At 34.3% G+C, this 15,111-nt stretch overlaps 2 protein-coding genes across 7 annotated transcripts in view; one reads left to right on the top strand and one right to left on the bottom strand.

Moving 5' to 3' along the window:
- The window catches only part of LOC148954345 (uncharacterized), a 361,915-nt gene that overhangs the window by 218,628 nt on the left and 128,176 nt on the right, over positions 1-15,111 (top strand). The gene's annotated exons all lie outside the window — the stretch shown is intronic.
- On the bottom strand, positions 414-14,085 carry LOC148954347 (uncharacterized). The gene is made up of 6 exons (XM_089087246.1): positions 14,058-14,085; positions 11,634-12,230; positions 8,920-9,333; positions 4,563-4,742; positions 2,206-2,316; positions 414-655 (listed from the first exon to the last, which is right to left on the bottom strand). The coding sequence occupies exons 1-6, from the start codon at positions 14,083-14,085 to the stop codon at positions 516-518; spliced, it is 1,470 nt and encodes a 489-aa protein (XP_088943372.1). The 3' UTR covers positions 414-515.

Here is a 15,111-nt window from a genome sequence, read left to right as displayed (position 1 = left end):
GGCCCCATATCAAGGCCTTATTCAGGGGAGGGATTAGGGGGTTTGCCCCCCCCCCGAAATTTTTTTCTGATTCGTAAAAACGTAATAAAATTAATAGAAACATATTTTTGATGTGCTTTTTAAAGTTTTTTTTTTGTAATCACAATGTCCCCGCTCCCCCCTGCAATGCCCCCTCCAGGAAAAAAAACTTGAATGGGATCCTGTCTCATATAAATGAACTAAAAGGTCAATTTTCGGTAGTCTTTCATCCGTAAAGGGTGATCTAGCCATCTTAACCGTTCTTTCATCATAGTCCCTGAAACTAGTCCCAGTCCTAGATACTGGGACTAGGGCTGGTGGGACTAGGTAATATTCCATTACCTGCGTTTTGAACTACCGCAGCCAATTTACAAATTGGTTGGGATGAAACTAACTCACTAGAGAGACGATTTTATTGAATTTAGTATAAAATCTTAGAAAAGCAGTCTTATTTTTCTGCATATCTAATAGAATAATTAAATACAACTGGAACACAGTTAGTTAGATACATCATAGGCTGGGACAAATTTGATTTGTTTTTCTTCAATATCTTCAACGCGGGGCAAACTTTGAGTGTCAAATTGGGCCTGATACACATTTCTTGGGTATTCGCTGATTTCAGCTATATTTTTGATTCCTGAAAAATAAGTATTATAAGTCTTTATGTGACTGGGGAGAGGGTAGGAGATTTCTTAGGTCCTAGTCTCTTTCATTTGTTCCTGAAAAATGTGCAATTATAAGCCCAGCTTTTTATCAGGAAGTTAGCCTCCGGGGATCAATATTAGAAACTGAACATTAGATTCAGGCCATTCCCGATAACTCCCCCCCCCTCCCCCCGGGTAGTCAACACGGATATCCTAAATAAATCAGAAGTCGCTGAGTGCCCTCGAGTTTTCAAATTATCTGCAATATCTCAGGAATTGTTTGGGATCAAGTAGAAACTTTGAGGCAGTGTGTGAGTAGGTGGGGCTAAATAAGTCTCAAATATTGCTTTGGGCACGGAGAGAGGTTGAACTACATCTAGGGGAGAGAAAGATAATTATTAATATAAATTAAAGAACTAATTGGGTAAAGAGACAATGTAAAAAAATTACGCACAAAAAAGGAACATAAAAAAAGTGCAGAAATACTTGCACTTTTACTGGCCTCCCCCCCCCCCAAAAAAAAAACAACGACAAACTAATATTTGTAATAATCTCATAGACGTCAGTTTTAGTGCAAAACAGTGGATTAGTAAATTTAATTAAGATAGGGTCTTTGCTGGTGAATATTTCGCCTCTAATAATGGTTGGTGTCCCCTATATTTGGACTGCCTCTAGATTCTCATGTTTGTACATATGGCTTGCAAGTTCTGCTTAGTAATCATTGAAAACCCGCCGGGTTTTTCACTGTTCACAATTATTTGTCCCAGTGTGATTGTCAAGTTCTAACAAAAAAACAAAAATAAGAAAAATAGCTTAAAAAGTTAATTTTCATCGTTGTTTAGTTTTAAGTAGTATAAAAAATAATTATTATAAAACTGTTAAATTTTAATTGAGTATTTTGATTATTCTTTAAACACTAACATAATCCACGCCCCAATAATCCCCCAACAGGTAATGCTTCATGGGCGAAAAAACCGTTTGGTTTTTGTAAGGTAAATTTCATTTATATGAGTAAAAAAATTTATTTTATGAATAAAGAACGTATATAAAGTGGTAATAAATGGCGAATAAAAATGCACTAACACATAATTACCTAAAACTATTGCTAACAATTATTCATAGATTCAGTCATATTTTCGAACTCATCTAGCATTAAATGAAGTCTAAATAATTAAGCCGAATAAGTTAAATAATTAAATAGTAAGAATTGAATAATTAAATAACATTAATATTATACTAATTAAACAATGAATGAAATTATACTAAATTAATGATTTAATAATTTTAATATTATTTGATTAATTTAAATAATAGTTAATTAAGTCAAATAAGTAAAGAATTAATTTATATTTGACTGGTGTCACTTTCAAAAATTCTGTGGGGGATATCCCTCTCTTCTTTTTACATAGATAAATACGAAGAAATGAAAATAAATAAATATGAGCAATAAATAAATAGGAAGGATATAAAGAGAATAATATATTAACATACATTTCATGTAGACGTGTGTTCTATAATTTATTTTAAATATGTTTTACATTACCTCCATTAGTTTCTTCTTTGATGTCTCCCACGCGTGAGGAATTTTCAGAGGCAGATGAAGTCTCGTTGTTGGACTCACTTTCTTGACCAACTCGGGTTATTCTTTCTGTGTCTGCAACATACAAATAGTGAAAACTTTAAATATTCTTAGATTACAAATTTAAAATCAAACAGTTCGTGGTAACGAACTGTAAGTAAGGAGCGACCCGGCTCAATGGTAACCGAAACTCTAGCAAACGGGTTTTTGATACCAATAGATATATCAAAAGAATCAGATTTCAATGCTGATTTCAAATATATAACTTTCGTCAAGTTTAGAGCTACCCATCAAAAGTTACGCGCCTGAGAAAATTTGGCTGATTTTCGAAAAAAGGGGGAAAGACCCCCTAAAAGCTAGAGAAACTTAATGAAAATCACACCATCATATTCAGCGTATCAGAGAACCCTACTGTAGAGGTTTCAAGCTCCTATCTACAAAAATGTGGAATTTTCCAATTTTTGCCAGAAGAAAGATCACGGATGACTGTTTATTTGTTTGTTTGTTTGTTTGTTTGTTTTTTTTCCCCAGGGGTGATTGTATTGACCCAGTAGTCCTAGAATATAGTGGGAGTGCTCTTTCGAATGAAAATTAAAATCTCTAGTTCCCTTTTTAAGTGACCAAAAATAATGGAGGGCATCTAGACCCCCTCCCGCTCTTATTTTTTTCCCCAAGTCATCCGATCAAAATTTTGAGATAGTCATTTTGTTCAGCATGGTCGAAAATATGATAAAAATGTCTTTTAGGATGACTTGATCCCCCAAAGACCCCAGGGAGAGGGCTGAAAGTTATGAACTTTATTTAATGTTAACATATAGTATTGGTTATTGGGAAGTATACAGACTTTTTCAGAGGAGATTTTTTCTGGTAGGTGGGGGAAGGAGAGGGTCGGGGGCTATATGGAAGGATCTTTCCATGAAGGAAGTTTTCATGGGGGAAGGGACATTGCTATGAAGGGGGCGCCGGATTTCCCAGCATTATTAAAGAAAAAGATCAGGAATTAAATAAAAAAAAACAAGTTTTTCAACTTATCAACTGATTGTGATTAAGAGGTCATTTTTAAAGAACTGGAAAAAAAATTCGAACTATAGTTTAAAGAGCAGGGTATTGACTAGGGGGCGAACCCCCTAATATACGTGTTAAAAATTTATGAATATAGAAGTTCGTTACGTAAGTTAATTCTAAGTTACGTATATTTATTACTAATAAAAACGTTCGTAAATAAAATTAAACAAGTTTCGAGAAAGCCATTTAACCAAATATAATATGCAAATTTTGTTTTAATTATTCATGTACGGTTAGCCAAAATCAAAAACTGCATTAATTCAAAAAAGTTCAAAAATTAAATAAAAAAAACAAGTTGTTTTTAACTGAAAGTAAGGAACGACGTTAAAACTTAAAACGAACAGAAGTTATTCCATATATGAAGGGGGCTGTCCCCTCCTCAACGCCTCGCTCTTTACGCTTAAGTTTGACTTTCTCACAACTCTATTTTTTTAAAAAATAAAAAAAACTTTAGCGTAAAGAGCGAGGTGTTGAGGAGGAGACAACTCCTTTCATATTCGGAATAATTTTTGTTCGTTTTAAGTTTTAACGTCGTTCCTTACTTTCAGTTAAAAAAACTTGTTTTTTTTATTTAATTAGATAAAAGATTTAAATCTTCTACATCCAATTAAAAACAAAATTTAATCTAGCAAAAGGCAAGATTTTTATCTCTGTATGAGAGTTGCAGAAAATCCGTTAATCACAAACCATATCTTACTGTTTGTACGTCTTTTGTTCCAATCAGAGACTTTCGACATTTTTTTTCGGGGGGGGGGGAGGGGGAGTAATACAAAAGTAAACACTATTTGATAACTTGAGTAAGAAGTACCCAGAAATACGGTAAAATTTGGAATTCTGGGGGAGGGGCCTGGCCCTGAAGCTATCTGTGTCCGTCCCTGGTTGGCCTCCGAGTTTTGCTAAACTTGGTGATTTTATAATATTATTTGGTCATTATTATCAGCCAAATTGGAGACCATGATTTATGGCCATATCTAGCCACAGTGAATTGAGCTGCTGGTCATTCAACTTTATTAATTTGTTAGAAAATGAATTTATTCATTTATATATAAAAAAATAAATAAATAAAAAATCTGATTGCTATACTATAAGGTTTCGGCATTAAGTATTTTTCTTCTTTCTGGCTTTGATCATCCAAACAGGTATAGTCTAAAGAATATTTCTAGGACAAACAGTTTTACATCCAACATCATTACTTTATTCGAATGCAATTTCTCGGACAAAACTTTAAGCAATTTGAATATTATACATAATATTACCTGGAACACGAACGTAGTAGGAATTAATAGATACTGGTGCATTTGGTGATGCTACTGGTGCATCTGGTGAAGCACCAAGTGTGGTTACTGGTGTATCTGGTGCACCTTCAACTGTGTCTGGTAAGCTTGGTCTTGGAATGTCTTCAACTAAAGTCTCTAAGATTGAAGTTTGTTTTGGCTCTAAAAATTAAAATTAAGAATCACATCTTCTTCTGTTTTGTATGCATAACTGTCATCCGAGTAAGTTTTTAATGTGGCTCACATTTAAAAGAATCGTTTATGATAAATAATTATTTATGATGAATAAAGTTTTCTGATTTAATAGGAATTACTTCTGGCAAAAATACATCTAGTATTACATAGGAAAATACATTGTAAATACATCTAATATTCGAAATTGATTCTTTTTTTAAATTAGTAAAATCATTTTTACTTCATTTCTTCTCCAAAATTATCCTGGCTTGCAATTTCTTATGGCTTTAAAAACTAAAATGAAATGAGTTTTTTTTTTCATCTTTGCTTACAGATTTATCATGCAAGTATGTTTATTTTAAGGTAGTTTAGCTTCATGGAAAGTATTTTGGTAAAAAAAAAAACTCCTGTTAATAATTCCCCAAGTTTAATTTTCTATTGGATCTAAAAATGAAAAGTAAAATCACTTTTATCTTTGTTTTTGTATTTATATCAGCAATCCAATTATGTTTGTTTGATTTTCCAAAATGAATTGAATTTATAAAACGTTTTTGGTAAGGAAACCTCTGTTTAATAGTCACATTTGTTTTGACTAAAAAAGTAAAATAAAAAGTCTTTTTTTTGTCTGTTTTTGGATTTAGATTGGCTGCCTATTATTTTTTTTTTTTAAGGTGGCCCAAATTGATAGAACATTTTTTTGGTAAGGAATATCCTGTTTGAAAGTCTCCAAGTCTGAGGTTTGTTTTGGGCTCTAGAAACAAGAAATGAAATGTGTTTTCTGTCTGTTTTTGCATATAGCAATGTCCGCCTAAATTTCATTTTAATAGATATTTTGAGGCGATTAAATTTATAGAAAGTATTTTTGATGATGAATCCCACTTTTTAAAACATAAAATCAGATTTTTTTTTGCTTTTGCATATGGCCATCCAAGTCTGTTTTTAATTTACCTTTTTTCTATGGTGGATTAAACTTCTAGAAAGAATTTTTGGTAAAGAATTTTCTCTTAAAAGTTTTCAACTTTGGAGTTTCTTTTGGCTCTAAGAATCGGTAATACATTTAGTTTATTCTTAATTTATTTTAAGATAGCTGAAATAAAAGAAAAAAATTCATTTATAGTCTATCTTTTTTTTTTCAAAAGTCTCCAGGTTCAAAACTTCCTTTGGCTCAAAGAGCTCAAGAAACAAAACGCTTAATTTCTTTTTTTACATAAAGATGTGAACATCCTAGTATTTTTAATTTAACTTTTAAGTCATCATTGACTTATAAAAAGGTTGGGGGGCAATGCATCTCTACAAAAAAGCTTAGCCATTTTAAAAGTATTAACTTCCGAACAGATTAAATTCAAAACATTAAAAAACATTCTAACTAAAATATTCAAACCAAGTATACAATAAAAAAATGTAACGTTTTTTCTACGGTTCTAGATCTTCCTGTTCTTTATATTCTGGTTTGCTTTTTAAACTGGTGTTATCACCCAACTATGGTGCTATCAAGTAAATGGTGTTACTAATGTGTTACCAACAACCGATATTATCAAGTAAATTTATTTCCGCTTAGTTTTAATTAAATACAATTGAGTGTCAAGCAGTTCGTGATAACGAACTGTAAGTAAGGAGTGACTCACATCAATAGTAATCAACACTATAAGAAACAGGATTTTGATAACAATAGATACACCAAAAGAATACATTTTATGGTGATTCTAAATATATAAAACTTATTTAGTTTTATGTTATCCATCAAATGATGGGAGTCTGAAAAAATTTGCCTGATTTTCGAGAAAGCGGGGAAACAGCGGGTCTAAAAGTCAAGTGATCCCAATAAAAATCCTACCATTACGTTTGGGGGTGTAATTTTCTATGGGGCAAGGGGGAACGGCCCCCACCAGACCCAAGCTTGGCCCCCCCCCCAAACCCTACCTTAGTTTGTTCTCCCCTCAAGCTGAAATTTACTTTCTGCAAAAAAATCTTATCAAAACTAAAACAAGCCTGCATAATTCAAGTATCCAAGGAAACAAGTCATTTTTCTTTAGTATATATTTGCCTTTATGGTAATATACGGATCATTTTTTCAGTTTTCACTGTCATTTTTACTTGATTTGGACAAAGTGGCTCTAACTTTGCCCCTTCCTCTAGGATTTTGACGAAATTACGTCTCCTATCTACAAAAATGTGAAACGTTGTATTCTTTGTTGGCAAAAGAAAGTTCACTGCTATGTTTTTATTTATTCTTTTCCCCAGAGCTGACCATATCGAAACAATGGTTATAGAAGATCAGGAGAGGGCTCGCTCGAACAGAAATCAAAAGCTCGAGTGCCCTTTCTAAGTGACCAAAAAGATTGGGGGTCATTTAGCTGTCCTTCCATGCCCCTTTCCGCTCAAAGATATCAAATTTTGAAGATGCTATTTTTGTTTTTTTATTTAAAATTCTGGAGAAAAATCCTTGCCCCCTCCACCTCCTTTATTTTGTGGATTGCACCTAACCAGGTTGGTATTTGCTTTTTTGGTAGTACCAATTTTTAATATTTTATAGGATTTTCCTCTGAAGGCACTGCTTACGTCTCTCGTTTGAAAGCCCGTACTGGCTTAAAGGATTAGGCAATACCCCCCATTCTCTAAAGACAAACACGGAAGAATAATGTGGCAATGAACCAATTTGTCCTTAGAAAAAATTGCCTAACTATTGGCTGATGAACTTCAGATACCAGTTTTTTATTCTCCTCGTCCTTGTAATGATGTCGGAATTACAACTAGAAAATGTCGCAATTAATTTTTGTTTTCATGTGCTTACGTGATGTCTCCATTCTAAGACGTTTATTAAATTTTAATTTATATTGGACACTTTTTGCGCTTCAATATTTCCAAATTGTAAATATGGCCTACATGGAGACCGTTGCCATTTTATCGTTTTAATAAATCTAATTCATTATAAATTTAAACTGATAAATATAAATTCAAATGAAAGCATTGTTTTCGATCATTTTATGTCAGTTAAATCAAGCGTGTTTTAAAGACAGCTCGATATTTTATTTTAATTTTTTGGGGGGAGGGGGGATGGGAAAAAGGTTCTATATCCATTCTGAAATAAGGCAAATTATGTCTGTTTTTTAAAATATAACTTTTGAAAATATAATGTTTGCCTGAAGACCTTTACTCGTATTCGTACACCTGATTGTTTATTTAAATAGCAGTCGTAGTACTAAAATATTAACGCTAAATTATGTTCCTTTATAATCACAAATAAAACGTAAAAAAAACTTGGTTGATCCCCTTCCCCCACCCGAAAAATTAGACATTCAGGCTAGACACCTAAGTTGTGAAAAGGGCTGCCCGTTGCAAAAACCTTCGCGATTTTTATTATTTATTTAATATCATACATTCTAAAATAAAAATACATTTGTGTTTTTACTCTATCCCAATAAATAACTTTTCTTTCGTATAAACAGGTGAAATTAGTGTGAAAGTTGTTAATGTGGTAGCAAAGGTCATTCAGGCAAATATGAAAGAAGAGACTCCCAATGACTCTCAAGTAAATCTTTCTGCAAATGGTGTGTTAAGGTGAATTTCCTAAAAGATTAATTCGGGACTTATCCATGGGGACCCAAAGCTGGACACATGGTTTGAGGCTAGGCACATATAGATTTTTTTTTTGGGGGGGGGATAGGGGGCAATGGTAACAAATGATATTAGATAATTTGAATAAGAAGCGGGAAAGACTGCGATTTGAGGGGGATTGCCTTGTGTACGTTCCAGGTACACCTATTCTCTAGTAACCGGTAACTCCATTTCTCCAGTAACTCCAGTAAAATACTTATAAAATGCCGAATTTGGCTATCCTAAATTACAAATCATAGTTTTCTGTAAACAAAATTTTCAGTTATTTGAATTGTCTGGCTTATCGTGGAAACTTTTGGGACGCTCAAATGTCTCCCTTAATATAAAGCAATGAAAAACCAATCAAATAAACTAAAAACTGGGTTTAACTATTGTGGGGTTAACTTTGATAAAACGAATTGGTACCTAGCTTAGTCTCTTTAAAAGTTTCCATTGAGTTTGACTATCCTCTTAAATGAATTTATTCTTTGCAACGAAATTTCCTATAAGCCTAAGCTTGGCCATTTGCAATCTTTGTTGCTCATCGAAAGAAAAACAATATTGAACTTACCAATTTCTTCCAAGTCCCCGCTCCCTTCTTCCTCACTACTCTCCTCACTACTCTCATCTTTAGTTTCAGCGAAGTTTGATCCACGAAAACGGATGCTATTGGCAAAGCTTTTGACTACCAGGCTTTGCAATTCTTTTGCCTCCTCCTCTTCTTCATTTAGCATGTTTTCAGGCTCAGAATCCTCTATTTTCTCTTCTGAATTCTCTTCATTTTCTCCATCATTCAGATTACTCTCCTTTGCTTCATCTTCAGGATTAGGTTGTGATTGTCCAATAGAATCAAATGTCGGTACTGGCTCTTCTTTCTCGCTATTGTTATGAACTACAGAAGCGCTGGAGTCAGGGCTTGTTTCTTCAGGATTTTTGGTTTCTGTTTGAAGTTGAATGTCAGATTCGGGTTTTGTTTCCTCTTGACCTAAAGTTAAAAATAATACTATTTAACAGATTATTCAACTTAAAATATCATTATTTGTATATGTAAGTTAATTTGCATATTACGCTGAAAATATACGTATAATAACATACCCTCGTAGGCTTTTATTTGAGGGGCGGGCTCTTTTCTACTGCTACCACTAACAACTCACTGCAGCAACAAGCTGCCTGAGGCCAACACAGCTATACAAGTTCCTCCTCTATCCCTATCCATTCAAAGCCTCCCTCTTTACACCCTTACAGGAAGTTCCCATTTCATTTAAATCTTTCCTTACGAAATCTTCCCACATCCATCGGGGACAACTTGCTTTTTGTCTGGCCCTAGACGGTTGGCCAATAAGGACAATCTTTGGCGATCTCTCATCCTTCATTCAAAACACCTGCCCTAGCAACCTCAACCTTTTTCTCATTTATAGTCCTAGAAAGCAGTATTGAACCACGCTTTTCACCCAGCCTACTATTTGAGATGCGGTCAGTCAGTCGAGTAGGCTACAAAAAACAATCCGTAGGCAATTTCTCTGGAAAATATCTAATAAATTTCCTCCGTTTTTCGGAACAACCACGCTTCACAACCATACTTGGCCACTGTCTTCACTGTAACTTCCAATATTCTAATCTTGGTCCGCAGACTTGTCTTCCTTTTCTTCCAAACTTTTCCCAACTTTAAATCTCCTTTTCAACTTCACTTACTCCTAGCCTCAGCGACTTACTCTTCTTAATATTAATTTTCAAGCCATTTCTTGCACCCTGAACTCTCAAAACCTCCAAAATTTCATTCATTTGATAATTCCTAGCTTCCGAAGAATCATAAAAAATCCACTGGAGACAGTTCCAGTATAGCAGGGACGGGGAGGCATATTTACCCTAAGGTCCAAACATCAATAAAACCGAGTAAAACGGAGAATTTCTTAGAAACGGGAATTTCCCTCTGTTTCTTCAGAGAAATTATTAACAGCTGTACCGTCTCCCCAAGTAAAATTTAAATGCTGTTTGATGAAAAGGTCCATTTTAGTAAAGTCCAAAACCCTCTTTGTATAATAGGACGCTACAAGGTGAAGTCAATGTTTTCTTCCTGTAGCAGTCGAGTAACTGCTGTAGAATATCATTTAGGGAAACTGATTAGATTTGAAAGCTGAAGAATATTCTTGGTTCCTAAACTCAGTGGTTTTATGTAGCAACGTTTGCGGTGCGCTGCAACTGTGAACGTTGTATGCAATAACCTACTCATTATTCAGGGATGCCAATTGGAGAGGCGCGAATGCACCTCCTTGTAAATTTTCAAAAAAGACTTTTTTTGGTATTATCATTTTAATTATTGCCTCCTCCTAGATTTCCAAAAATAGCTTTTTTTAATCTTATTAAAAAAAAAAACTGAATGAAAATCTCCCTACATTTTCATGAGTCGGTGACCCTGGATGGGTACAAGTCCTGTTTGTTACCTGTTTAGACCGGTTTTGAAGACGGAATACAGAATTGGGATCAATGTCGATGATAAATTTCAATATATTTTTCATAGCTATGCACTTGTTAACAGTTTAACTCAGATGGATACACCCATGATAGAACACCTTTACCACTGTTATGTGACAAGACTCTACTAAAGAGAGGCTGAAGGTGGCACTTGCAAGAGGTTGATAACATTTGTGTTTAAGAGATATACCGAAAATCAAAAATCTCATCGTTCTCATCACTACTTCACATGGCCGTAGCTTCGGTATTATTAAGGCCGTAGCATTAGGGGGCAAGAAGTGTCTACATCCGGAGAGTCAAGGGGAATGGGCTATATAATAGTTTTTTTATTCAAATTATTGGGGTAGGAAAATTTCTCTCTCTCCTTGCCCCCCCCCCTCCCCCAACGACGCCATTGCTACCTTATTTGCATTTCTTTGAAAAAATATAGAATACGCCGCCCCGTAAAATATAAAGGTGAATCGAAGGCGAAGTCCGACGCTCCAAAAGTGGACTAGAAATTAGGGTTACCAGCACCAGTAAAATTGCGCCGAGGGGTGAACATCCCTTTTGTGGAAATTAGATTAACAATTTAATTATTCAAGTTTAATTAGTTCATTGTCTTACATTTTTCATAATTTCAAGTAGTATTTGTTTTTAGGATCAAAAAATTTATATGTGCGGAAGTATAAATTTATTTTTCTTGGAAAATACAAGAAACAACCTAATTCATTATTTTCTTGCGAACAAGTTTATTTCGAGAAACTTGCTATTGTGCCATAGCCTAACTATCCCCCCCCCCTGACAGATCATAAAAAACAGATCATTCATTACCTTCTATTGTTTCCAAACCATGGAGTTTATCACCTTCTTCTTCATCTGAACGATGTTCAACGCTGATATCCCTCTTGTCAACACCATAATCGGCTACAGGGTCACGTGGCTTGAAAGTGTTGCTCAAAGCGTCAAGAATAACTTTAAACATACTCTTTTCACCTTCAGTTGTCGTAGTTACATTTTCGCTAGCAAACTCGGCTGCAGTTACATTTTCGCTAGCAAATTTGGTAACAACTTCAAGTTCAGCTTCTGGTGTTGTGATATCCAAGACTTCGCGGCTATCTTCTTGTGACTCATCTCGGCTTTCTGGCTCCAAATCATCCAGCGCAGCCTCATCAAAGTTGTTATTCAATACAGTCTCAGATGAGGTTTCATTTAAAGTGGTTCTCAATACGTTGTCAGGAGTGTCATTTAAGGTGGTATTTAATACGGTTTCAGCGGAGGTTTCATCGGAGGTAGGTTTCAGTATGCTCTCAGCTATGGTTTCGTTTAGGGTGGTCTTCAGTACACTTTCAGCTGAGGTTTCATCTAAGGTGGTATTGACTACGGTCTCAGCAGAAGTTGATCCTTCTATGAGCTCTGCTAGCGTCAACCCTGTAGGAAGAAAATAGATACTTAAGATTTGTGGAGGTTAGAAACAAAACACATGCATTAGTTATATGTATTCCCAAAGTTTTATATCTGACTGTAAATTTTTCTTCTGTGCTTGAATTCAGGCCATTTTCTACTTCTAGCGTAATATTTTTGTTTAATGTAGCTATTCTTTGTATAACTGGTAAGTCTCTGTAATACCCAACCAATCCTTGCTCTGAAAACAATTACTTGTTTTAGAAAAACATTTTTAAGTTCATTTTAGTTTATTTTTAATTGACATAGTTTTATGATTGATTAATATTAAGAATATTCACTCTGAAAATAAAATTAAAATTTTGAAAATTAAATTTTAAAATTTTGGAATTTTCATTGTTTTTGCATTGAACAAAATCTGAATATTCAGTTAAATTTTCGATCAGAAGGAGTTGTGTTCTTTAAATTTTTAAATATAGTTTTACTATAGAATTTAGTTTAAACGGGAAGGGGGACTATTATTAATAAATTGAAAACCCGTAAAAGCCTTTGGTCTTTCCCTGGGATGAAATCGTCCTAACCCTCCTCCTGTTGACACCCTTAAATAAACACTTATCTTAATCCACCACTTTATTTAAAGAAATCTTTTTATGATATATTCTCTTTTTCCTGCATATCAAGGCCATTGATCGAAAAGATTTATGTTTTGTTGTTGAAAAAAAAGAATAAGAAAAAAAAGTCACAACGACTATAACCAGATTTGTTTCCTTAATATTTTGTCATAAATGAGGTTACTTGGTCCTGAAATTTCAATCGTGTCTATATGGCCTATATATGGCCTGAAATTTTACAGCAGATCAATGCATATAGTTCGAATTTTTTTGCCAAAAATTGATATAAACACATTTTCAGGCGCCCCCCATCCCCTTGCCCCTCCCTGGATCCGCCACTGGCCCATTATACATGCCAGTAAACTGCTACCCGATTAGAGACAAAACAAATTTGAGTTTATCATGGGCATCACGAGTCAATGCCCTGTTTGCCCTCCCTACATAGCCTTTGTGTTTACTTAATTTCCCTTGTCTGTTTCTACATGCTCAGGAATATCAGGTAAATCTGAGAAAATAAAATGGGTAGGTCTAGTTTCAGGTGTCACATATGGATACAACCAATCTTTAAAATATTTTGCTTTCATTGAAGTCTACCTGGGCTTGTCTACACCCTTTCTAAGTTGCAAACCTATCAGAGACAAAATGTATTTCTGGGCCCTATTCGGGTGTCACCAACCAAAATTAGTTTTGAATTTGAATCACAATATGCAAAAAGCTAAGCTATCTTACTGAAAATTAAATCAATTCTAGAAAGACGTTTTGAAAGTGATTTTTGTAAAATATTGAATTCCAAGGGATCGTACGCTAACCTCACTCTCCCCCAACCCCAACTGTTGATTATTTTCAATACATACCATTTGCTACTGCCAAAACTAAAAAACTAAACACTATTGTTAAACAGTTCATTTTTAATACTAAAAACTGACTGATGTAATCAACTATAGGCCACGCTTTATAATCTATTTCCAGAATAGAATTGTTTGGTTTGCCCCGTGTTTAATATTCCAGACCATAACTCCTATAAATCTATGACTCAATGGCTAGTGACTTAAGATTTACAAAATATATTTTTCTTTTTTCTGTAATTAATTCACAACTGGTAAAACATAACAAGTGATGTCACTGATCCATTAGTACATATTAAGATAAGATGACATATTTACTAATGGGGTTAGTTTATTTGATGACAGGAAGTCCTACTAGGGGAAACATATTTATTTCGTAATTTATGTCTGTAAAGTACCTATTTGCACTGAATTTTCAGGATGCATTTTTCTTCTTGCCGGGGGGGGGGGGGGGTACCTCCTAGGGGTTCGAATGGGGAGGAGGGATACGAGGAGTGATTGCCCCCTATATTTTGAAAAATAGATTTTTAGATATTTTCCTTGAAACAATTTCGGTATTTTAAATTTCAAAAAAGGACAAAATACCTCCCTCAAAATTTTGGAAATAATTTTTTTCTATCTTCTTAAAAAAAAAATCCTTGAATTCTGCCCTAAACCTTTGGGGCCCCTGGTACCTACAGTGGTAAATTTATGTGGTGCTTAAAAAGCACAAGTTAAACAGTACTGGTGACGTTAAGGGGGGGAAAGAAAGGACAATGACCAGTCCCAGTTTTTTTAGGCCTGTATACTACATTTTGGGCACGTACTCGTATAGTGGCACTTTGTCTCAACAATTCCTTAGACATCTCCAATGGAACGTTTTCTGTGAGGTCAATAGTGTAAGGCGTACTACGATGGTGTGCACTATGTATGTTCTAATATGAACTACAATTATGAAAATAAATTATTGGGGAGTAAAGGCACTTAAGAATTTAGAATTATAATTTAGTTTTGTTCATTAGTTTTTTTAGTTTATAGTGTTATTTTTTATCACCTGAAACTGTTTATAATTTTCAATCTAAGGTGTTTTGCTGCTTATTATTATTATCATATCATATGTAAATGGCGCTTCCGATGAAGAATATTTTCGCTCAAAAGCTTAACTTGGTTGTTTTTGATTTTACAAAGCTTGAGAGGCACATAATACGGCTAAGAAACTTACTTCGATAATGCCCAAATTGCAATGAAAACTTCATAGCAGGTAGAAAAACTTTTAACAAAGACAGCGACAATTCATTGTCTAAAATCAACTGTTTTAACTATTATTATATTTTAATTTAATGTTTAATTTCCAGAAACAGTAAAATAAGGACACCTTTTTGCCCCCGTCACCTTTGTTAGGTCTATTCATGACTAAAAACCGCTTTTTTCTTTTTGTTGTTCCTAAGGTATGAAGTTTTAGGGCAGTACCAT

This window comes from Artemia sp. Qi Xiang Cuo, chromosome 3 (assembly GCF_049724085.1).
Source record: "Artemia sp. Qi Xiang Cuo chromosome 3, ASM4972408v1, whole genome shotgun sequence".
Taxonomy (NCBI): Eukaryota; Metazoa; Arthropoda; class Branchiopoda; order Anostraca; family Artemiidae; genus Artemia; species Artemia sp. Qi Xiang Cuo.
The sequence above is the reverse complement of the archived record's forward strand: the minus strand, read 5'-3'. Positions and strand labels throughout refer to the sequence as shown.

Excerpts from the sequence above, each read along its gene's own strand:
- LOC148954347 (XM_089087246.1), bottom strand. The coding sequence starts at position 14,085 with ATGCATCCTGAAAATTCAGTGCAAATAG. Across the intron at positions 9,334-11,633 it reads TGGTTTGGAAACAATAGAAG|GTCAAGAGGAAACAAAACCC; the intron begins GTAATGAATGAT and ends TTTTAACTTTAG. Across the intron at positions 656-2,205 it reads CAAAGAAGAAACTAATGGAG|GAATCAAAAATATAGCTGAA; the intron begins GTAATGTAAAAC and ends CTTATTTTTCAG.